Source organism: Oncorhynchus mykiss, chromosome 12 (genome assembly GCF_013265735.2).
Source record: "Oncorhynchus mykiss isolate Arlee chromosome 12, USDA_OmykA_1.1, whole genome shotgun sequence".
Classification (NCBI taxonomy): Eukaryota; Metazoa; Chordata; class Actinopteri; order Salmoniformes; family Salmonidae; genus Oncorhynchus; species Oncorhynchus mykiss.
The window spans coordinates 83,417,050-83,441,205 of NC_048576.1; the positions used below are offsets into that span (position 1 = coordinate 83,417,050).

General features: G+C 43.5%; 1 protein-coding gene across 2 annotated transcripts; it reads left to right on the top strand.

The window, feature by feature from the left end:
• The first annotated feature begins 843 nt into the window (after positions 1 to 843).
• On the top strand, positions 844 to 23,866 carry LOC110538670 (cAMP-dependent protein kinase catalytic subunit alpha). Of its 2 annotated transcripts, none has more exons than XM_036938828.1 (10): positions 844 to 1,518; positions 12,343 to 12,404; positions 12,953 to 13,081; positions 13,367 to 13,465; positions 15,836 to 15,918; positions 16,082 to 16,208; positions 17,203 to 17,298; positions 17,565 to 17,687; positions 20,101 to 20,265; positions 20,609 to 23,866. In XM_036938828.1, the coding sequence occupies exons 1-10, from the start codon at positions 1,473 to 1,475 to the stop codon at positions 20,732 to 20,734; spliced, it is 1,056 nt and encodes a 351-aa protein (XP_036794723.1). In that variant the 5' UTR covers positions 844 to 1,472; the 3' UTR covers positions 20,735 to 23,866. The 2 variants fall into 2 exon arrangements, with proteins under 2 accessions (XP_036794723.1, XP_036794722.1); XM_036938827.1 differs by lacking the exon at positions 844 to 1,518 and adding an exon at positions 6,573 to 7,125.
• The last annotated feature ends 290 nt before the right edge of the window (positions 23,867 to 24,156 follow it).

The window sequence follows — 24,156 nt, forward strand, 5'->3', positions numbered from 1 at the left end:
CATTGACTTCAGAGTTCACTGAATGTAATTGTAATCCTTTAGTGAACGGTTTGCTGAAAAAACATGCATGTATGGACGCTTGCAATTATGGACAGCTATGAAATGTATGGCTGTCATTTTCTGCATAGGAGATAATGGTAAAAGCAGTATGTGAATGTGGGCTGTCTGGTGGTAGAATCTGATATCTAGGACGATTCGTGCAATATAAAATATTATAACTAAATGACACTGGTTTCTTTACCAGTCATACTAACAACATTTACATTTTTGTCCAATTTAGCTGTTTTAAGATGCATGCAATTCGCTCTGGATAAAAGCGTCGATCTGCTAAATTACTCAATCTAAATGTACATTTGCCGATATAACTTGGAATGTATCAAGTGGTTTACTCCGAGTTCATTTATTTTTGATATTCTGAAAATCTAGTCTCCGCGTGCGTTACATTCTAACCAACTTTCTAAAAATAGCCCGTCTTGACGTCACACAGCCAATCACGGATTAGTCGGGCGGGAGGGGTCGGTATAGGGCCAGTTTGCTACAGGCCTTGCATTTCGATAATACTTTATTATGCACGAATAAGACGAACATTTGGAAGCGGTGAATCATACCTGAATTACTCGACCATTGAGTTAACCAAAATCAGCAAGGAAAACCCAACCATTTGGCAAACTAGAGGAAAATAATAGATGACGTTATTAGCTGGTCTGAGAAGGCGGGCTAAAAATACAATTTGACAGATACCAATAGACAAATCACAACATCACAACGATTGGATTTACTGATGCATATCCAATCAACAGTTGTCTCGTACTGTCTGTCACATAAGTATTGGCCAATGAGGTATATTCAGGGGGTGGATCTCTGAAGCAAGAGTTCGTCTCTCTGTAGTCTGAGGATTAATGGACGGCTGTTGATTTTGGCAAGTAAGCCACAGCTGATCGGATCTGAAACCTGAGAAATCATCGGACCTTAGCTCAAGGAAAGGAAGGGGCTGCTATCGATTTGCAATAATAATTACTTGGAAAAGTGGATATATAAGGTTTTTGTGTTGGAATACATTGGAAAGTAAAGGGCCTTTAGTGGGGTCTGCAAGTGACTGACTGACTGATAGATAGCTAGCTAGGAAGGCGACGATAGCTAGCGAGCTAGCCAGGCGCGCCGAACCGGTTCGACGTTCTTGATTGTACCAGGTAGAGAAAAGCAACATTCGCTACCGAAATAGAGGGAAAACCGGCTAGCTAGCTAGGTCGTTGGCTAGCCGTTGGCTGGCCAGCTAGCTAGCCTGTGCAGCTAGCTAGTTTACCCCCCCCAACCAGGAAAAGTAGTAGCGGAGTACAATTGACACCTCACTGTTGGCTAGTTAGCCATGATAACAGCCAGCTAGTAGCCAGCTTCCTCAAATACAGAACTAAAAGGGCTCGTGAAAACTCAAAAGTATCCCAGATCCAAGGGATCCCTATCGGCCTGCAATCATGGGCAACGCGCCCACCGCCAAGAAGGGCAACGAGATGGAAAGTGGTGAGTTTACCTTGCTTCCTACTAGTAGTACTAGCTGCTTGACAACTAACAGTAACTAAGGTTTGTTACATGTCTGCATTGCTACACGGGAGGGATGAAAGTAATATGCATTCAAGATCATCTTGTGGCCTAGTCATTACATGTATGTATTCTTTAGAATCTCCAGCCTTGTAAGCTTGTATGGTAAATTGTACGCGCCCCAGACCCCCCCTCTTCACTTTGGCCTCTTGTTGATCAGATTGTGCGCTTATATATGATTATATAGCTATTGAGTATTGACAAAGGTAAACCCTTTTATCTTGAATTTCCAAAAGATTAGTCTGGTTGTAGCCAGGAAACCCCCCCAAACCAGACGGGTAACTTGACACACGCCCATGTCAGCCAATTACAACTACACATATCTACCTACTGCATCCTATTTTCACAACAAATGCTCGGCCTAGGCTTCCACCTGTCATGCCTGGGGGTCATGTACAACAGTTGATAGTTCTCTGCAGGACTGTCAATACTGAGTTTGATGTGAAACTCCAACTGAATTGACTACTACACTGCTCTTTCACCTGTATGTTTGGTAGTACTGCATCTTTATCTAGGCCAGGGTTGGGCAACGTTGATGGGGGTGGGAACCACAAATCTGAACTCCTCATTTGGGGCTGCAGTGGCTCCAGGGTCTGTAACCACATCGATACCCACACTTGCAGTCAGAGGCCTAGGCTCCAAAGAAAGTATTTTGGGGCCCTAAGCTAAAGCCTTTTGGGGGCCATAAGCTAAATGTATGTTATGAGTTAATTTCCTGGAGTTCTACACATTTTGTCATGGGACGTAGAGAAACTGTTGCAGGTTTACAGCTAATTTCCAGCAGTTCAACACATTTTGCCATAAGGTCGAGAGAAATGTTTTTAATATATGACTGACAGTGACTAACAAATTCGATGGGGCCACCCCGGTCGGTAATTCAACCATGATTACAACCAGTTTAGCTAGTTTACCGCTAACTTTCCAACCTAAAAAATGTTAGCTGACATAACAAGAGAAACTGCTGATGAACAACCACATTTTGCAATTGCACTGTGTGTATTCTACTATTGTGCTAAAGGCTAGAGTTGTGGCTTTCAAGGAGTGGGACACTAATCCGGACGCTTATGCGATATCCCGCTATGACCTCTGACGAGGCATCAAACAGGCAAAGCGTCAATACAGGACTAAGATCAAATCATACTACGCCGGCTCTGATGCTCGTCGGATGTGCCAGGGCTTGCAAACTATCACAGATTACAAAGGGTAACTCAACCACAAGTTGCCCAGTGACACGAGCCTACCAGACCAGCTAAATTAATTCTATGCTTGCTTTGAGGCAAACACCATTGAAACATGCATGAGAGCACCAGCAGTTCTGGATGACTGTGTGATCTCACTCTCTGTAATACTGTCTGTAATACCGACGTTTCAAACAGACCACCATAGTCTCTGTACCCGAGAACACCAAGGTAATCTATCTAAACGCCCCGTAGCACTCGCATCTCACATTCTTTGAATGGCTTGGCGCACAGCAACACCATCATCCCAGACACCCTGGACCCACTCCAGTTCGCATACTTCCCCAACAGATCCACAGATAACGCAATCTCTATTGCACTTCACACTGCCCTTTCCCGCCTGGACAAGAGGAACACCTAATGTGAGAATGCTTTTCATTGACTACAGCTCATTGTTGAACATCATAGTGCCCTCCAAGCTCATCACTAAGCACTGGAACCTGGGACTGAACAACTCCATCGTCAACTGGATCCTGGACTTCCTGATAGACTGCCCCCAGATGGTGAGGTTAGGCAACAACACACAAACCCTCTACATGGGGGTCCCTCAGTGGTGTGTGTGCTTACTCCCATCCCGTACTCCCTGTTCACCCATGACTGCGTGGCCGTGCATGACTCCCAACATCTTCATTACATTTTCTGATGAGACAATGGTGGGAGGCCTGATCGCAGTCAACGATGAGACCGCCTTTAGAGAGGTCAGTGGCCTGGCAGTGTGGTTCCAGGACAACAGCCTCTCCCTTCGCGCCAGAAAGACAAAGGAGCTGATTGTGGACCACAGGAAACGAAGGGCCGAACACTCCCCCATCCACATCGACGGGGCTGTAGTGGAGCAGGTCAAGCACTTCAAGTTCCTGGTGTCCACATCACTAAGGAATTAACATGGTCCACACACACCAACATGTTGTTAAGAACGCACAACAAAGCCTCTTCTCCCTACAGGAGGCAGAAAAGGTTTGGCACGCGCCCTCTGATCCTAAAAAAGTTCTACAGCTGCACCATTGAGAGGATCTTGACTGGCTGCATCACTGCTTAGTATGTTAACCCCTTGGCATCCAACCGCAAGGCGCTACAGAGGGTAGTGCGTATCGCCCAGTACATCACTGGGGCCGAGCTCTCTGACATCAAGGACCGCTATACCAGTTGGTGTCACAGGAAGGCCGTAAATGGTCAGACTCCAGCCACCCAAGTCAAACTGTTCTCTCTGCTACTGCACAGCAAGCGGTACCGATGCACAAAGTCTGGAACAAACCGGACCCTGAACAGCTTCTACCCCCCCCCCCCCCCCCCCCCCAAGCCATAACACTACTAAATAGTTAGTCCAAGTAGCTATTTGCTTATCTGCATTGACCCTCTTTGCACTAACTCTTTTGACTCATCTCACATGCTGCTACTGTTTATTATATATCCTGTTGCCTAGTAACTTTTTATTTTACCTTTACCTAGGCAAGTCAGTTAAGAAAAAAAATATTTACTCTGACTGCCTAGGAACAGTGGGTTAAATGCCTTGTTCAGGGGCAGAGCGACAGATTTGACCTTGTCAGCTCGGGGATTCGATCTAGCAACCTTTCAGTTACTGGCCCAGCACTCTAACCACTAGGCTACCTGGCTACTTTACCCCTACCTATATGTATATATCTATCTCAATTAGCTTGTGCCCCAGCACATTGTCTTGGTATTGGTACCCCGTGTATATAGCCAAGTTATCCTTACTCATTGTGTATTTATTCCTTGTTGTTATTTTTGTCTATATTTGTCTATTTTTCACTGCATTGTTGGGAAGGGCCTGTAAGTAAGCGTTTCACTGTTAAGGCGCCAGCATGCTTCTGTTCGGCTGGCGCCTAGCCGAACTAGGATGCTTGCATATTCCCTTAAGACCTTTGCTTGAAAAATGAGAAATGTGGCAATAGTACTATTTGTCCCTTTTGAGACGCCGTAGCCAGTATACATTTCCTCAATTATAATTAATCTAAGGTAACTCAAGAATTCTGTCAAATGTTGACATTTTTGCAAAGATCTTAGTCATGCAATTTTACATCTAAGATGTTTGGTGCAGTGTTTTGTAATGAAAAAATGTGCATGAAAATGAGTTTTTCGTTGAATGAAAAATACTTTATTGAAGAGTCCCTACTGTTGACCAATCACCGATGGGGCTCTGAACAGCTGTGGAAAAACCTTCTCCGAAGTCCAAAGACAACGTTATAATATATGCACATACTCTTCCAAACTGTTTCGGCTGGGAAGCATGCAGACACCTTTAGTCTACATCGTTTGTTTACGAAGCATGTGACAAATAACATTTGATTCTAACGCTCAAAAATAAGTTCAGACCCTGTGAGTCCCCCTCCCCCAAATATTATATATTATTAAAAAAATGGTTTGGTGGAAAATGATCCAAGGGGTGGCCATAGACTGCCAGTTGCCCTTCCCTGGTCTAGGCCAATCGGTGCCACTACAGAGGCACACCTGTCAGGTCGCAGGGGGAAGATCCTCTACTTTCAGTGTAAATCGCTATGTATAGGACTTAAACACACTGCAGATGTCCTTTCTGGATGCAGCTTTTCTGGAGAAATAGTCAGCCTAGTTTGGAATAGAGGATAGAATGGTCCTTGTTATGTTCCTCTTTTTTGGGACTTCAGTGTTTATCCCTGCCCCAGCCTATACAACTTTAAGAAGCCAAACTTTGCCAGATGTCTGACTTTGTTTATATAATGGATGTTACTCGGGGGAACCCCAATGTAAACACACTAGTGGTCATCAGCCTTGAATCCCACACTGTACTTGACTGAAGGAGAGAGAGGGTGTGGTGGGACACTGAAGGCACAGGGGCGGGGTCATATGATGCGGGTGGTGTGATCCTCTCCAGGCTAAACCGTGATGCTGAGGAGTCTCTTGAACATCATGTGATGAACAGCATTTAGAACAAGAACACTCTGTGTGCCCTCCTGCCCATCTCTGGGTCGCGGCTCCCTCTCAAGCTGCTCTGCACAGCTTTTAGCCGGTGCCATCCATTTGTTTCCCCGCTGCTTCCCTTTTCCTCCACTGTCTCTCTGCTTCCCTATAAGTGGTGACTGTCTCTCCCTCATTGATATCCTGGTCTTTTAACCCTCTGTAACTGAAATGTTCAGTATCGCTATGGAAATGAACCACCTTCTCTAATAGAGCTTTCCATGGAGGGTGAATGCAATGCAGCATCCCATCCAAACTCCATTAAATGCTTTTTCTGTTTACAAGTAGAGGAGTGGCAGTCCCGGAGCAGGTTTGGAAAAACAGTGTAGGCTATGCATCCATAACACTAGCTGTTACATTGGCGTGCGCTTGGTTGGAACGGGTGTCTGAAATGAGCCTCGGCTGCTTGTGGAGCATACATGTGAAGAGCGGACCAGCCTCGTAGCATTAACCCTTGTCTTTGGGTCTGTGTCCCACTGAAACGAGGCCGCCCAGAGATCACTGCTCCACCGCCTCTCAGTTGTCTAAGCACACAGCTTTGTTTTTAAATGGTATTAATGTCGTATTAATGGAGGGATTAGCGGAGAGCTGCACACTGCTAAGATCCGACCCCTGGGCGGGGGCAGAGGAGGTCCCAGGGCCGTCAGAGGTTTTTCCACATGCCATGCTTGACATCCTTATCGGCCTGGATGGCCTCGCTATGGGCCCGCCCTGATCCCCAGAGACAGGTGCTGACCGGGGGTTCAGACACTTACGCCCACCACGGCAGGGAAGCTATTTTCAACTGGACAACCAGAGGAAAAGGACAACATGCAGCCCGCTCTGAGAGACGAGACTATAGAGTACGGTGAGGCTTAAGGTCCGGTTCAGGTGGACCCTTTCTCTCAGCCCGGCCTGCCCTCTCTTCCCTGATACAGACGGACATAGGGGGAGGCGTTGCTGTGGAGAGCTGAGCCAGGGCCCACAGGAAGGAGCAGGGTGGACTGTGTATGAGCTCAGGCAGGAAGTGGAGAAGCCTCTGGATTCATTGCTGCAGAGTGTCAGGCTTTGTCTCTACCTACATAACATGGCAGGACAGCTTCAAGTCTAGTCAGATATCCAACCTCCTATACAGAATCCTCCAAGGGTCGGTGGTGCTCCACTTGTCTCGAAGTTCAGGGCTCCTCTCTGAAGGACACTTTTTTCCTTGCTAGTTGCTACAGGTCCTAGGCTGGTGTCATGTCGATGCTGCACAGGCTGGCGGGGAGGCTGTTCCAGCACGCTGGGCCCTGTCTGGGAAACACTAGCGGTGGGGAGGGCAGACACTGCCAGCCACAGGAGGAGCCAGCGGCCCACTGCTGGAGTGAGTGACTGACTGACTTGACTGGAGCAAGGGGGCGGAGCCTTTTCCACGACACTCACGAGGGAGGGAGGGGAGTGATTGGTTGGAGTGGCTTGAGGGGGGCAGGGGGATGTGACTGGGTGTGTCTGTACACAATCACACTGTTTTCCAGTTCTCTTGTGGAATCGGTGCTCTCTGTGTGCATTTTACTATATTTGTGAGTACCAAAAGTTCTCATAAAAATGCTAAACCAACTCAAATTCAAGTGTGGACATTTTGCTGATTCTCACTTGTAAAAATGCAATTTTAGGGTTAGAATTAGGTGTAGGGAAAATAGGATTTTAAATGGGATTTTTTTTTTTTTTTTTTTGTCCCCAGGAAGTCGTCACGTATAGTAAGATATAGCTGTGTGTGTTGGACAGGATGACTTTGTTTTGGTCCGGGTTTTACGGAAGTAGACTCAATTTGATTAGCTTTGGTTTTTGGCTAGGTTAGTTGTTTTTGTACTGATGTTGTGTGGCCAACACACACAAAGCTCTTTTTGATTCAGCACCTCGTGTTTGTTCTGTTGCCTGGTGTCGGCTGAGTCACAAAGTTCCAGGGAAGCCGTTTGTCTGTCTCCCGGGAAACCTGCCGGTGTGTCTGTCCAGCGGGGTTCCCTCTATGTGCTCCGGGCCACATGTGTCTGTCTCGGGGACAAGATGTCTGACTCACCCTAGCTTCCTTCAATCTTTGTTTGCATATCTGAACATGTCATTCCAGTGTTGTCTACAGTCCCTCTGTGTGGGTACTGCTCAGTAGTCAGTCCCTCCATATGAAATGACATGCATTTGGCCCTGTGATGCTACACTGTAAAGGTGGAGCTTTCACTGTGGCTATAAATATGTGTGTGGCTGGCGGGGTGGTTTACGCTGGCGGGGTGGTTTACGCTGGCGGGGTGGTTTACGCTGGCTTGCATAACAGGGCCAGGCTGGTATTTGTATAGCACAGCACTTCTTGACTCTTTTTAAAGGCACTTTGTTCTTCTGGGCATGCTCAGATACTCTTGTAAGAATGCCCAGTCACTCACCTCTTGTAACTAACTCCAAGTGCTGACTGAACCTAAGTACCTGACAGTACAGTGGCCAGAAGCAAACCACAAGGACTGTAAAGACTGAGGTCTGTGAAGTGGCTGGGTTGTGGATTTATCACTCATTTCCTCTGGACTCTCTCACACACCCAACGGATGTCTCTCTGCAGCCTCTCTCTTTCGCTTCCTCTCTCACTATATCTCCCTCTCTCACTAATAAATATATATAAATAATCCCACCCCCCCCCCCCCCCCCCCACGTCTCTATGTCCAGCTCCACTTGTCCACTGCCTCTAATGCGTTGCCTGCGGGATGTGTGCTCTATAAATGAGGTCTGATGTGGTTTGGCGGGCTACAGAGTGAAATCTCGGTCAGCGTGCCCCAATCTAACCCCCTGTGCCTGCGTCACAAGGTCCCAGCCAAGCCCAGGGGAGAGATGGGATTGATCGGGACATCGATCCTGGGCACAGTGGTGTGTGTTGCATTGGGCACTAGAAGGGATGTGTTTTTGCTGTGGTTGGTTTGTGACTGCTGTGGTTGGTTTGTGACTGCTGTGGTTGGTTTGTGACTGCTGTGGTTGGTTTGTGACTGCTGTGGTTTTTCTTTAGAAAAGCTTTTTAGAAAACATCTGAAATGGTTTCACACCGTCCTGCTGTGGCATCTCACATGGGTACTTACATAGACTAGAGGTCGACGTCGTACTGATACCGATTTTAATGGAGGTCCAAAAAAAGCAGATACAGATGAATCTGCCTATTATTTATTTATTTATAAATATATATTTTTTATTTACATTTATTTTTATTTATTTGTAATAATTACAACAATACTGTTCAATAATGAACACTGATTTGAACTTAATATAATACATCAAAATCAATGTAGCCTCAAATAAATAATGAAACATGTTCAATTTGGTTAAATAATACAAAAACAAAGTGTTGGAGAAGAAAGTAAAAGTGCAATATGTGCCATGTAAGAAAGCTAACATTTTAGTTCCTTGCTCGGAACATATGAAAGCTGGTGGTTCCTTATAACATGAGTCTTCAATATTCCCAGGTAAGAAGTTTTAGGTTGTAGTTATTATAGGACTATTTCTCTCTATACCATTTGTATAGTGACACAATTTCACCTGGTTAATATTGCCTGCTAACCTGGATTTATTTTAGCTAAATATGCAGGTTTAAAAATATATACTTCTGTGTATTGATTTTAAGAAAGGCATTGATGTTTATGGTTAGGTACACATTGGAGCAACAATACGCACTGCATCGATTATATGCAACGCAGGACACGCTAGATAAACTAGTAATATCATCAACCATGTGTAGTTAACTAGTGATTATGATTGTTTTTTATAAGATAAGTTTAGTGCTAGCTAGCAACTTACCTTGGCTTACTGCATTCACGTAACAGGCAGTCTCCTCGTAGAGTGCAATGAGAAGCAGGTGGTTAGAGCGTTGGACTAGTTAACTGTAAGGTTGCAAGATTGAATCCCCCGAGCTGACAAGGTAAAAATCTGTCGTTCTGCCCCTGAACAAGGCAGTTAACCCACCGTTCCTAGGCCGTCATTGAAAATAAGAATGTGTTCTTAACTGACTTGCCTAGTTAAATAAAGGTGTAAAAAAATGATTGATTTCGGCCATTCCGATTTAATCTGTCGACCTCAACATAGACCCAGGAGGTTTTCCTGATCACATGATCTGAGCAGAAAAAAACCTTGGTCTACTGATGGGTTGTGTTGAGAGTAATATTGATGGTGCCAGGAATTCAGGTTGATCTCCTGGTTTGACAGAGCAGAGGACTGTCATGACTTTTTTTCCATAGGAGAGTTCCTCTCTGGGCTTCATAAATATAACCCCTGGTTGTGGTGATGCCCCTCCCCCTGGTGACCAGGCCCCTGCTGTTGATGTGTGTTTACAGGATAGGGAGCAGGAGGTAGAAATGTGTGCAGAATAAATAGACACAAACGGAGCACAGGTCCAATTGATCTGTGAGTTGTTGTAACGAGAGCACAGCACTGTGGGCTTTATTTGGCTCTGGACTACCAGGGGCTCTGGCTGCTGAATGAGCTCTGCTCTTTGCCAGGACACAAGACAGACAGACAAAAGTGAATGTAGAAGGTGAGAGAAGAAACCAAGGAGGTTGAAGGTTGTCTGGGTTTCTGGACGTAATGGGAGAAGGGGCGATGAGCCAACCACTGTGAGGAGGAACGAGGAAGAAGAGGCAGGTCGCGACGTAGAAGTGACAGGGCTGATGTCAGGCTCAGACAGCCACAGGAAGAGCTCCAGGAGGCATGGTAGCAGGAAGAGGGAGTCTGGGTCCACCTCTGGCTCCGGGGCTGCAGAGGCTGCGGTTGCAGCACCAGAGATGCCCATAGTGATCCCTGACGGTAAGGGAGGGTGGCAGTGGAGAGGAAGGCTAGGAATCATCTTCCACCCATCAGATGGTATTCGTGGCAGCCAAGCCTTGCAAATCTAACAAAGTCTGCACTAGATCAAGTCAATTCCACTTGGACCATTGTTGGTTTAACTGTTGAGCTGTTTGATAGCTAGACATAACTTTCCTCCTTAGTTGTGGCTGTAGGCCTACAGTATGGAAGTGGTGTCTTCTATGGGAGACTTGTGGTTTACCTAAAGGAACAAACTGACTGGGAAATGTACTCTCCCAGGAGACTAGTCTGCTTTTCTTCTCAATGGCTCTGGCATGGGAGCAACATGGTTGTAGTCATGTTTATATGAACTTTGGTCAGTGCTGCTCTCTGGTCTTCCTCTTCTGTTGGAGTTCTCCAGAGAGAGCTGCTAGAGGGGTGGGTATGTGTGTGTTTATAGCCCCTTTGTGAATGGAGAAAAGCAGAACCACTGAGGAGATTAGTGCTGATCACAAGGGTCTGTATGGCTTTGAGGTTTTGACTGTTAGTGATGCTCCAGAGGTTTTGTATCATTTCATCCACTAGTTTTGAAAGTTGTTGTCACGAGCCAAAATGGTTCCCCAACAATTGTGTACAACGTCATCCATTTTGTATGATATGTTACGAATTCCAATTTTTACTATGAAAGGGACAAGCTCGCAGCTCGCCAGAACAAAAATGTTTATGGAATGTAAGGATTGCGTGGCGTTCTCCAGATTACAGATGGTGTATTAGGCTATCCATGTGTGAGCCATAAATTGACACAAGATTTTCGAGATCTGTTTAATCTCTTAATTTAAAGAGAATTGCATACTGGTTTAAGAGGGTAACATTTAAATGTTCAGCTTTCCTCTGACAAACCCATCGATTTACTGTAGTGTACATACCCCCCCCTCCCCTTCCCTCAGCCCTCTGTCTCCTATAGTAGTATTAATAGTACTGCTTACTAGTAGCAGCCTGCAAGCAAGTGTCCCCAGTGCTGAGTGGTAGTGATGCTAATTTACTAGTAGTAGCAGCCAGCCAGTGTTGAGTGGTACTGGTACTCTCATACAAGTAGCAGCCAGCCACTGTCCTCAGTGTTGAGGCATAGATAGATATGAGCAGGGATTAATGAGGAAGGGCTGGTATCTACATGTTCCCACAAAGCACAATGATCAGCCCAATAAAGATAACAGGAAGAGATGTGCTGCACTTCTGCATGTGATGCCGTGTCTGTGTGCATGTGTGCATTAGAGCTAGAGTGTGTGACTGTATAAAGGTTATGATAAGTCACTTTGGAGTGGATAAAATCTCTCACACATTCACTGGCACAGAGACCGTAATGCGTTCACACACAATACATTCACATAGACTGCCTGTATCGATTGGCTCTCTGCTCTCGTTCTGACATGGCTGGAGGAGTAAGTATTAGATAACATGAGCTCAGTTGATTTGGCTTCAACATCAGTGGAAATGAGCCCTGTCTGTGTGGCCAGAGTGAGGGAGATGGGCAGCCTTGGGCTAGGCTATACATGGGATATACTTGTGCCACCGGTAAGGTACACAAGACTCATTCTAACACACGCTCAAGTTCATCTCCAAAATATCACTATTTAGCCTTACAGAGAAGTCTTTATATTATAGCTCTGGTCAGTGGTTATAGACGTGAACCTCTGCTGAACTGTATCACAACATCCTCGTTCTCATCTAAATGTGTCTGATGGAATCAGTGTGTCGTGAAGTAGGGTAGGTGCTAAACCATCTGTTTGCTCTGTTACAGTGAAGGAGTTTCTTGCCAAAGCCAAAGAGGATTTCCTCAAGAAATGGGAGAATCCAGCACAGGTGAGTTAGGAAAGAGGGAAGTGTGGGAATGAATGACAGGCCTGCACACGCTCAAAGACCCCAGCATACCAGCCCAGCCCAGTGTCAGTCACGCCTGGGTGAGAAGGGAAGTGTGCCCTCTGCTGGATCTAACTACAATCACATTTGTTGGAACTTCATATTTTTATGCTTTGGGGCATACACAATAAATGAGCCTGGTCTACATAGAATGATATCTTTACTGATTATGTGCAGCATTTGGCATAACACTTTCCCTCCTTTTTCTTTTAGCTTAACACAAGTTTAATTTGCTATTGTAGTAATGTAAGAATGACTCATACCTTTGCTACAATATGTGTGCACTGGCAGGACTAACAGTTGCCTGACGCATTGCACTTTCTGAATGTCTCAATCCGTATCACATCCTGCTTTTTTGACAGGACAGGGTGAAGTTTGATGGGTAGTTTGAGTCCAGTGTTGCTACTCAACCTGACTCTGGCACCCTGATAGGCATTCTGGCCGGTGTTGGGCTTGTTTCCCTGTTCTAACTGACATGCTCTCCTCTCCAGAACACCGCAGCCTTGGATGGCTTTGACCGTCTGAAGACCCTGGGCACGGGCTCGTTTGGTCGAGTCATGCTGGTCAAGCACAAAGAGTCGGGCCAGCATTTTGCCATGAAGATACTTGACAAACAGAAGGTATGGTAATGTGGCCTAGGGAGTCAGTTGTGCGTTGTATGGTTTTCAGAGCTGGGTTTGATTTAATTCAAATTCAGTTAGTGAATTGACTCCAAGTCCTCTTTTACAGTACATGTAGATATTTTTATATTAATGAATACAAATGTATATTAATCTCATGAGTTTATTTATGTGAAATGGATCTGACCCCCTCAACCCTGGTGCTGTTACTGTCTCTTAGCCCATTAGTCAGAGATGTAGGGGGCTCTCCTTGCTTAACATGGTGTCCTGGTTTGTTCCCCTCAGGTGGTGAAGCTGAAGCAGATAGAACACACGCTGAATGAGAAACGCATCCTGCAGGCCGTCAGCTTCCCCTTCCTGGTGCGGTTGGAGCACTCTTTCAAGGTACTGCTGGACGCGCGTGTGGGTGCATGCGTTCGTGTGTGTGCGTCAGTGTTTCCATTAGCCGGTAATAGCCAACTTTCGGCTGTATTTTTATTGTTTATGTTTTAAGGTGCGAAGTAAAATTGGCACTGGACAATGGTCCGGGAGAAGGGAAAAATACCCTTTGCAATTATTTTTATTTTTTTGCCTATTCAATGATGAACGTACCAGTTGATGTAAATACGTTTGACCGTTGATTATTGGTATGTGTTCTTTTGCATCGTTTTGTGGAATTAAATTGTGTGTGTATATTCATTATGTCTCTTATCACATGTGCACAGCATACCGATACAGAACCTTTGAGAGGAAAATCTGTCATACAGCTTTTATAAGCCCAATCATTGCGCAATAATTCTAAATTGTGTGTTAAAAATAGTTAATGGGCCATGATTAAAAATAGCTAATATTTCTGTTTCTCAACTGGTAATTGGAAGTGTGCTTCCTGTTCACCATTCAAAAACATAGGCAACGGAAGGCAGGCTTCAGCAGCGCGTTTAAATTGTAGTTTGCATTTTGAGAACCTATAGCTACTTGATTATTTGAAATGTTTTAGTACATATGAGGCATGTTTTACCTTGCTTCAAAGTAGCCTAGGCAAAATCCCACCATATCCGTGGAGGCAGTTATTTAATAAAGACTTCCATATAGCATTGAAACCAGTATACTATTTCTCTCATGATCTATTGGTTTTCAACTAGTTTTTTATTGTCCGGTAGCCAAATGCACATTCTCATGTTGCCTTGGTGCATTGCTGCGCTAATAATGTTAATAGTTGATCAACATTTTAAGCTGAATGTTCTGATCTGTTGCATCACATTAATTTCTGTTTTTATGTAGACAGGCCTACTGGTTATATGAATTTGGGCTCTATCGTCCCACAACTGTCGCAGAGTCTATTTGGGCTTTTTCTTTCTCGACAAGCTGACCAATAGAGTAGGCCAACATTTCTACAATGGGGGATAGTAGATGGACATGGGCTCATAGGGGGTGTGTCCAAAAGGCTAGGGGAAGCTAAGCTTTCCCAAAGTAAATTGAGTTAAATTGCCAAAATGATTATAGCCTAATTGGCCTACTTCTGTCTACACAGAAATAAATAAATACAATCATTCAAATGAGGCTACTAAAGCATGAATTGGCCACAGGAACATTAGCTTCCCCTAGCCTTACATTATTATTATTATTATTTTTTAAAGGTTGGATTGTTTTAAATTGCATTGCCTACAGTCGGAAGGAAAGGCAGCGTGCGCAATTTGGGTTGCCACTGTCATTGAAAAGTAGAGGCCCATCTAGGCATATTGCAATATTTCCAAACTCAATTGTGGGAAGACGGTTTGAAAACCACATGGCTATTTCTGTAAAGAGAATACAATGAAAAGACTCAACTGTCTTTTAGTTATCAAAATTCAACTTAGGTTTACTGTTTATCTTATTGGCAACAGCGGAGAGCATCGGCCATATCACCGGTGACTGTGCACTGCTCATATTCACTCTATCATTGTTGGGTCAGTGCCACTTAAGGTTTTTTTTTGTTTGGGGGGGGGCAATCATTTCCTCCTCCAGTTTAGCTTGCCCTCCTATTTGTCTCCCCTTCTGTCCGGCCTATTCTATGGACAACGTTGTTTTTATTGATCTGTTTGTCAATGGCAGCAGAGTAGGCTACCCTGTCATTTGTGGTGTTAAAGATTCTGCTGATGTCTCCAGTCACACAAGGTGTAGTAGAATTGAATGAGATGTTTTTCCCATGCGAAGAAAGAAGGGTGTCTGCTGTAGCCCAGGCATCTACGCTATATGCACACAGCCAGTCATTCAACTCTTTATACAAACATTTGATTGAGTTGTATTTTTAGCCTAAATTATGACTATCCAATATGCTCATCACATTACAAATAGCCTACTATCTTACATAAGTCTGCAAACGGGATGATGCATGGAATGTTTTATTATAAAGGTGCAATTTGTTATGGTGACTGCTTCCCCAAAGTGCATAGGCTAATGGTTTTACTATTTGTTACTGGTCTTGTTGGCTGAGGAAAAGTACATGTGGACAGTTATTCTAGCATCTTCAAAGTGTGCAGTAAGGGGACATGTCATTGCATCCTGGGCTTGCATGTTCTGTTATGATTAATTACCATAATCTAAATGTGATTCCTGCCGTTCTGAGCACCGTGGGTGGACCCCCTAATCAGGTTACGCTCCCAATGCAAATGTGTCTGGTCGATTTTAAATGCGGTCAAATGTCCGGCGCCACATTTTCCTGACGGAACATACTTCCACGTTTGTGTGTGAAGGTGAGGTTCACAACTCAACTGTGTGAAATATTTCTCTCTGTAGGACAACACTAACCTGTATATGGTGATGGAGTATGTCCCTGGTGGTGAGATGTTCTCACATTTAAGGAGAATTGGCAGGTTCAGGTGAGTCTGTTTACTGGTCTCCCACTGTTGGAAATATAACCAAATAGCTACAGTAGTTAACCCTCCCCATTTTCCATAGACCATGACTCCACAACAGCCTCCTAGTAAATATATTGTGGTGTCCACGTTGCCCTCTGACCTCTCTCGCTCTCTCTGACTGCAGTGAGCCCCACGCCCGCTTCTACGCCGCCCAAATTGTTCTGACCTTTGAATACCTTCACTCACTGGACCTCATCTACCGAGATCTGAAACCAGAGAACCTGCTCATTGATAACCAGGGATACATACAGGTGAGAACACACACATAGTCAAATGGCTAGCTAGCTATACAGGTAGGACTAATGGAGAACAAGCATGGGTGTGCTGTACATACTATCCATTATACATGCCCTGATTTTGTAAATGCTCTTAAATAAACAATGTAATTTAAATTTGGCCAAACTTAATGATAAGGAGGGTGACGATGTTGATTTAATTTAAAAAGACAATAGTGTAATGATGAGTTTGTCTATCAGAAGCAAATCATTTAACTACCATTCTCTTTTACCTTTTACTTTGTAAAAGATGCCGTTATGGAACTGATTTATTTACTATAACTATTACTAGTGTATTGTAAGGGAAAGAAAAATATGCTATGTGTTGCAGTAGGCCTTTAGAAAAATGCCAAACATATCCTTGACTCTATCCAAGGAAGCAAATGATGCCAACCCACTGAATGAATGACAAATGGGTGAGAATTGTGCAAGTTACTTCACAATCTAATTGAAATTAGGCCTAACTGAATGATAAGGGTGAAGAAGTTAATTTAATCTAGAACAACAATGGTGTAATGAGTTTGTTATGCTTATATATCAGCATCGACGCCCATGTTAATAATTTGACAGTGCCTTGCAGATTGCTACAATTCTCTTACGTTTTACTTTGTGCTTATGTTTGCTACACCTTGGGGGTTGATCTGCGTCTGATACATATGCTGAAGGGAACGCACGGCAACGGTCTCTAGCGGCTGCTGGTAGGCTGAAAGGCCAGGCGGTTCAAGTGTTAAAGGGATCACATGTTAGCTGATACCATAGACTTCTAGTGATTATGCTAATGCTAGTTAACATTGGCTCGCAAAACTACCTCTAACTTCCTTCATACTGGACACAGAAACATAAAAATGGTATCCACAAGTTCATCTGACTCTGGGGAAGTAGATAAAGGGCATCATTGCCAAAATCCTGGAAGTATAACTTTAAGCGAATGTCAGAACTGTCATTGCTGAGACATCTGTGTTCCTCCCAGGTAACAGATTTTGGTTTTGCAAAGCGCGTGAAGGGCCGGACCTGGACGCTGTGTGGCACTCCGGAGTACCTGGCCCCTGAAATCATCCTTAGCAAAGTGAGTGGTCACCACCAAACCCCCCGGCCTGCCGTCACACCTCGTATCCATAACAACACTGGGGTTTTTACCATAACATAGGGGTCATTACCATGACACAGCAAAGATCATGTCACTACAGCCACTCACAAACAGCTCTGACCATGATTACAACCGCTGACTAGAGAAGAGCTTATGTATGACACGTTCCATTCTTTTTGTGCTTAGTTCTGCCTCTTTCCCTGGGAATCTAACACTCCTCTTTCTCTCTACCCCCTCCCCCCCAGGGTTATAATAAGGCGGTGGACTGGTGGGCTCTGGGCGTGCTGATTTATGAGATGGCTGCTGGCTATCCTCCCTTCTTTGCTGACCAGCCCATTCAGATCTATGAGAAGATTGTATCAGGGAAGGTGAGTACAGAGTACATCAGACAGAAACCCAGATTACACTCTTCCTTTAACCTCTAGCGTCGAGCAATCCCGTATCCGGGAGCGTAATCATAGCCTCAAGCGCATTACCATAACGCAACGTTTCCTATTCATGAAAATCACAAATGAAATAAATATATTCAAACACAAGCTTAGCCTTTTGTTAACAACACTGTCATCTCAGATTTTCAAAATATGCTTTTCAACCAAAGCTACACAAGCATTTGTGTAAGAGTATTGATAGCCTAGCATTCAGCAGGCAACATTTTCACAAAAACAAGAAAAGCATTCAAATAAAATAATTTACCTTTGAAGAACTTCGGATGTTTTCAATGACGAGACTCTTAGTTAGATAGCAAATGTTCATTTTTTCCAAAATGATTATTTGTGTAGACGAAATAGCTCCGTTTTGTTCATCATGTTTGGCTAAGAAAAACACCGGAAAATGCAGTCACATACAACGCCAAACTTTTTTCCAAATTAGCTCCATAATATCGACAGAAACATGGCAAACGTTGTTTAGAATCAATCCTCAAGGTGTTTTTCACATATCTATTCGATAATCTATCAGTGGTGGCAGTTGCCTTCTCATCAGAAGAAAACGGAAAAGTACTTGCAGCTGGAGATTACGCAATAATTGCGACGGAGGACACCAAGCGACCACCTGGTAGATGTAGTCTCTTATGGTCAATCTTCCAATGATATGCCTACAAATACATCACAATGCTGCAGACACCTTGGGGAAAACGTGGAAAAGGTAAGCTGACTCCTAGCTCCTTCACAGCCATATAAGGAGTCATTGCCATGAGGCGGTTTAAAAAATGCGGCACTTCCTGATTGGATTTTTATCTGGGTTTTTTCTGTAACATCAGTTCTGTGGCACTCACAGACAATATCTTTGCAGTTTTGGAAACGTCAGTGTTTTCTTTCCAAAGCTGTCAATTATATGCATAGTCGAGCATCTTTTCGTGACAAAATATCTTGTTTAAATCGGGAACGTTTTTCATCCAAAAATTAAAATAGCTCCCCCCTATATCCAAGAAGTTAAGACCTGCTTTCAGTACCAGTCAGATAAGGCAGTTTACCTCCAAACTAATTAGCTGTCTGTAGCTAGGTTTCCATCCAATTTGAAACAGATTTTCATGTGAGTATTCTAAAATATGCATAAAACAATATGCACATTTTCCCACCAGTGATGTTGCTATCAAATAGACTTGTGGTGAATAAAAGGCTGTGCGTGATGACGTATTGCACATAGTAACTTTTGAGGTCAATTCCCATGTCCTGAAATGGAAAGATCCATGTTAAATGGGTTTCCATCTAAATGATCAACTCTACTGATGGTTTATATAGCGAATGTGTTCATTCTGGTCTGGGCATGTGTGCTCTAGCCAACATCTCGCAGATACAGTGCAGGTAGGCTACCTACATTATGAGATTATTATGGATTAGAGCAATATTATTTGGGGGTCAAACGGCAGCCAAGCATCGATCATCATGTCACCAGAATAAGACCCTCAATATTTATAGGAAAGGAGCATCAAGCTCATCACTTCTACTTCACCACCCTGTGAAGTTCAGAACTTATTTCATCTGTAGCCTAATAAACTGCATGCTTTTCCGAGTCGAAGTGAGAGGATCACACACACAACACTGCGTGACTCCAAGTTTACTTCGGTATGATGGTCATTATATCAATATTTACACATAAAGGTGTTTCCACTGCCATTTATCACATTCATTTTAGAGACCCAAAAAGATCCCACCATGTCCAATGAACAAATTGTCTGTTTGCATTTATAAAATTGTACTGGCATATCCTGTTTCCATCATCCGGTTGTGACTTTTTTTCATGTCAGGTAATTCATCTGCATTAAATGGTTGGATGGAAACCTTGTTATTGTCCTACTGTGCCTTTCCTGCTTTTGTTGCTATATTCACATTAGCATTACTCTCTTCTGACCTTTGACCTTGGTGTCTTCATACATACACAGCACTTTGTTAGGCTGAATTCTAGCTCACTTCTCCTGACCTGTTTTCCAATCCCCTCTACATAGTTCATGACTCCACAGCCCCACTGTAAATGTATTGTGGTGTCAACATGACCCACTGACCTCTCTCAGCAGTGAGCCACATACCTGTTAAAGAAGTTTCTTGTGAGCTGTTCCTAGATCTGAGCCTATCTAACCCCAATCTTAACCTTAGTCATTAGGGGAGAAAGACTAAACAGACCCTGTCAGAGTCTATGGGCAATCTCTGGTCTTCTGTAACTGAGTCATATTTGTTAGGGAAAATTAAAATTTCTGTAACGGATGACTAGATAGTTCCTCCCTCCTTTTTTTCTGTTTTGGAAAGTTTTCTACTGAACACAACCTTGACGTGTCTCTGTCCCCAGGTGCGCTTTCCCTCCCACTTCAGCTCGGACCTGAAGGACCTGCTGAGGAACCTGCTCCAGGTGGACCTGACCAAGCGCTTCGGCAACCTGCGCAACGGAGTCAACGACATCAAGGGACACAAGTGGTTCGCCACCACTGACTGGATTGCCATTTACCAGAGGAAGGTGAGAAGGCCTGCTTCCATGGCTCCTCTATTGTTCACTGTATAGCCACTGGAGAGAGAGGCAGGTTTGGTTGGGACAGAGATTGGGTTGGGGAAAGGGAGAGCTGATTTAACAGGTATGATTCAGAGCTAATGCCATTTGGCTTGGTCTTGTTTGGAGACATGTTACACATGCATTACTCACATAGTCTTACATAGTTGGAATGGGGTCCACTTGACTAATAACATCTTGTCCGTAACCAGTGAATGACCAGTGACTGTCAAACCGCATATGTCAGAAACTAAGGAGGAATGATACTGTGAAAGCTACAGTAGCAAGTATCTGAGCATTCTCTGTGTTTCAGGTGGAGGCACCGTTTATTCCCAAGTGCAAAGGCCCCGGTGACACCAGCAACTTTGACGACTATGAGGAAGAGGAAATCCGAGTCTCCTTCACAGAGAAATGTGGCAAGGAGTTTGCCGAGTTCTAGGCCCAACCAGGAGTAGCGGAAAGAGCCAGGGATGTAGAGAGAAAAGGCGGGAACAGAAGGAAATGGGAGGAGAGGTGATAAGCTGGACTGCTAACTTGCATTTTGTAATTACGACATCAACAATGTAACAACCCCACCCCCCAAATGAAGAGCGAGTGGAAAAAGAACGAGAGAAAAGACCTGAAAGAGCCAGCAGTGTTGCCTTTTCTGATTGTTTCTCACCTTGTTACTTATCCATGTTCTGTTTTCCCTCTTGTGTTTGTGGCGAGGGTAGAAGGGGTAGGGGCTAACCACCTCTCTCTTCAGTTGGTTTGTATCTTGGCAGAGGTGTAGCGACACATTTTGAGTCATTGCAGGCAGGTTGAGGCATTGATGTTCTGGTACTGAATCGAGGCTCCTCCTGAGTGGGTCCTCTCTACAAGCTTCTCAATGAATGAGGGCATCTCATTCTTGTTTTGTAATTGTCCACCCACTCCTATCTTGTTACCCCAATCCCCCCCCCCCCCCCCCCCCCCCTCTCTCTGTCTCTCCATCCTGACTCTGTCCAAGCAATACCAAGTCCAACAGACGTGCCTATCATAATGCCAACTGGTTGCAAAACCGTGTCGAAAGCATTGGTGCAGAGCTTTGGCTATTGGTGGCATCAGCCCTTGTGCCCTTTCTAGTTGAAAGCTTGACACTCTCTGCACACGCCTTCTGTCCGCTCGTTGTGGCATGATTATTGGTTTCAGAGGATTCTCTCATCGCTTGCAATTCAAGCAGTGCTGACCACTTTTTGATCAGAGAAACAATGATTTCTCTCTTTTCATTTAGGTCTCACTACCTTCTTTTTTCGGGACCTGTGAAATTGTGTACATGAGCATTTCTAATGTTAATTAAGTCTGTCTTTTCCTCTTCAACTGAATTTATTAGAGCATTTTAAAACCCTTTGAGGGTCATTGTGTCCTCAAGTCAATCTGTGCTTGTGTGTTAGTGTTGAAGGGTGGGTTAAAAAGCAGTGACTAACATAATGATTACACACACTTCTCTGACTAGTGTTTATTTAATTCATAGCACATTTATACATGTATGTTGATGTATTATAGAAAAACGTGAATATCCATCTTTTTTCCCCAAAGTTGTCTCTTAGATGTGAAACCGAAATGAAGATTTCAGAAATAAACAAACAAGTATGAATTCTGCCAAATTCGCAAAAGTAATGACATTGCTTACGCAGACATGTCTGTCAGTTAACTATAAAGGTGGTGGTTTTTAATGCGCAGGAAAAAGTAGCAAAATGATGCATGTTATTTTTGTACAATATCACTTTTAAAAGAAAAGATGTGAAAGGAGTACAGCTCTGGTCGTGGTGAGGTATCTGAAATGTTCAAACTGACTCTCACCTGCCCCTTTTGTATGATGGATCGAGGCCCGCTTTTTATCTGGCAGAAATCATGTCATTTCATTCAGTGTTCAGTTAGATGTGAACGGTTAATGCTGATTTAATCATGTTAATTCACCAGCTCTGTTCAACCTGCTGCTGGCCTGTTTACTCCTACATCCCCTGAATTCATCATCTTCAAATGGACCCTTTCACAATGTATGACTGTTGGAAGTCAGGATGTAAATTTGTCCAATTATTTTCCTTTTCCTCATGAGATAAAATGTATAACAATCTGATTTATGGATTTTGAAAAGCTATCCTGTGATTATTTTATTTGCAATGTCATATTTTTGGATGCAAGACAATCGCAGCCCAAATCTCACCAATGGCTGGTTTGTAGACAGAGGTGTGATGACGCAACACATTGACATGGTTTAGTTGATTGTCAACAAGGCTTTGTTTTCCCACAAGCTTTTATTTTGGGGTAATAAGGTTATATTCATTTCTTATGTAGACACTAAATGTTGAGTGATTTGGACCCCCACCAGCCTTCATTAGGCACCACACCTTGTGCACCTCTCAAATGCATTTCTTGTGTTTAATAATATACAGTATTTATCCTTCAATCAGTTTTGTCATTAAGTCTATTGTAGTATGGCTTATTTCTACCGAATGTTCACATTCAAATTTTTGAAAATGATTCTTTGGCAGTCCTAGAGGTTGCATCTGAATGTCTGGAGCGGTGTGGTAAGAAGGCTACTTTACAGAAGAAAATGAACGTATCGAGTGGAGATACAGACTTCCAAACGTATGCTCTTTGAAGAAGAAATGTTACGTATGTATTATAAAAATCACAGTTCTTGCATGTGACACAAAACAACCAAATGCAAGATGTCCAAGACCCATGACATGTTTTAATGACTTTCAGATTGGCAACCATTCATATACCACAACCAACTGATATTTTGCTTGTTTCATTGTTTTGCATCCCTCTGGTCTTTCTAAGCATCGTTACTAGTAAGGGAGGGTCAGTACCAGCTACAGGTATCCAGTCACCTCCACGGCCTTGCTAGGACCCTTTGAAGCACACCTCACTTCTCCAATCATGTCTCTATTTAAAATGTTTGTTTTTTTAAAGAAATGTGATACTGTAAGCCTAAGTTGTGACTAGAAAGTTGGTCAATTGGTGTTCAGAAAACAATTTTTACCATTTGGTCCTGCAAACATTTAAGGTTTTGTGCTGGAAAAGTCACTCGGTGATTAGAGGCGGAATAAGCTCATGAACCACTAATGTGACAGCTTTTAAATTTTTTATTTGGCTTTCCTGACCCATGACCTCATGTCTATGAAATGTTTGTTCCTGTTTCTACAGACCGCCTCCCACTCCCCCTGGCATCATTATAACCCTATCATCAGCTTTTCTGTGTTCATCTTTTCACTCTGTTTGATTGCCTTTGTTAGCGTTCTAGTTTTACATATTCTTCATATTGAACGTCTCCATTTTTTTTACATCATGGAGTAAACGTTGCTTTAATTTTCTAAGTGTATTTTCAACAAACATTTGAATCCTTTTCCTTCCCAATTTGGGTACGGTGATGGTGTAGTCTATTGTACCCCCCGGGAAACAATACTGTATATCTATCTGCCTTTGACAGTCTTAATTATCTTACCTTCTGGAGAACTTGACGGATACCCTTAGGACACAACGAGTATGTTAAAAAAAATAAAGTCATATTTTGCAAAATGTATCATTCCAATAAAGTTTTACTTGTTAAAATTAAAATTGTTTGAGTACATTTTGTAGATTATACAGACTGTTTTGCTAACAGAATGTGTGTGTATGTTGGCAGAAAATGTATTGCTGTTTGTACAGTACATTTGGTTGTTTGTAGGAACATCTTGGTGGAGAGGATGCCATGATGAACAAATAATGCAAGGAGCTGATTTCAACCTGTGTGTGTGGGCCTACACCTCCTATACAAATATGTATGTCAATCTGTCTATTCCTCAGGGGCCTTCCAGATGAGTGTTCAGCCTCTGGCCATCTATCCAGAAAATA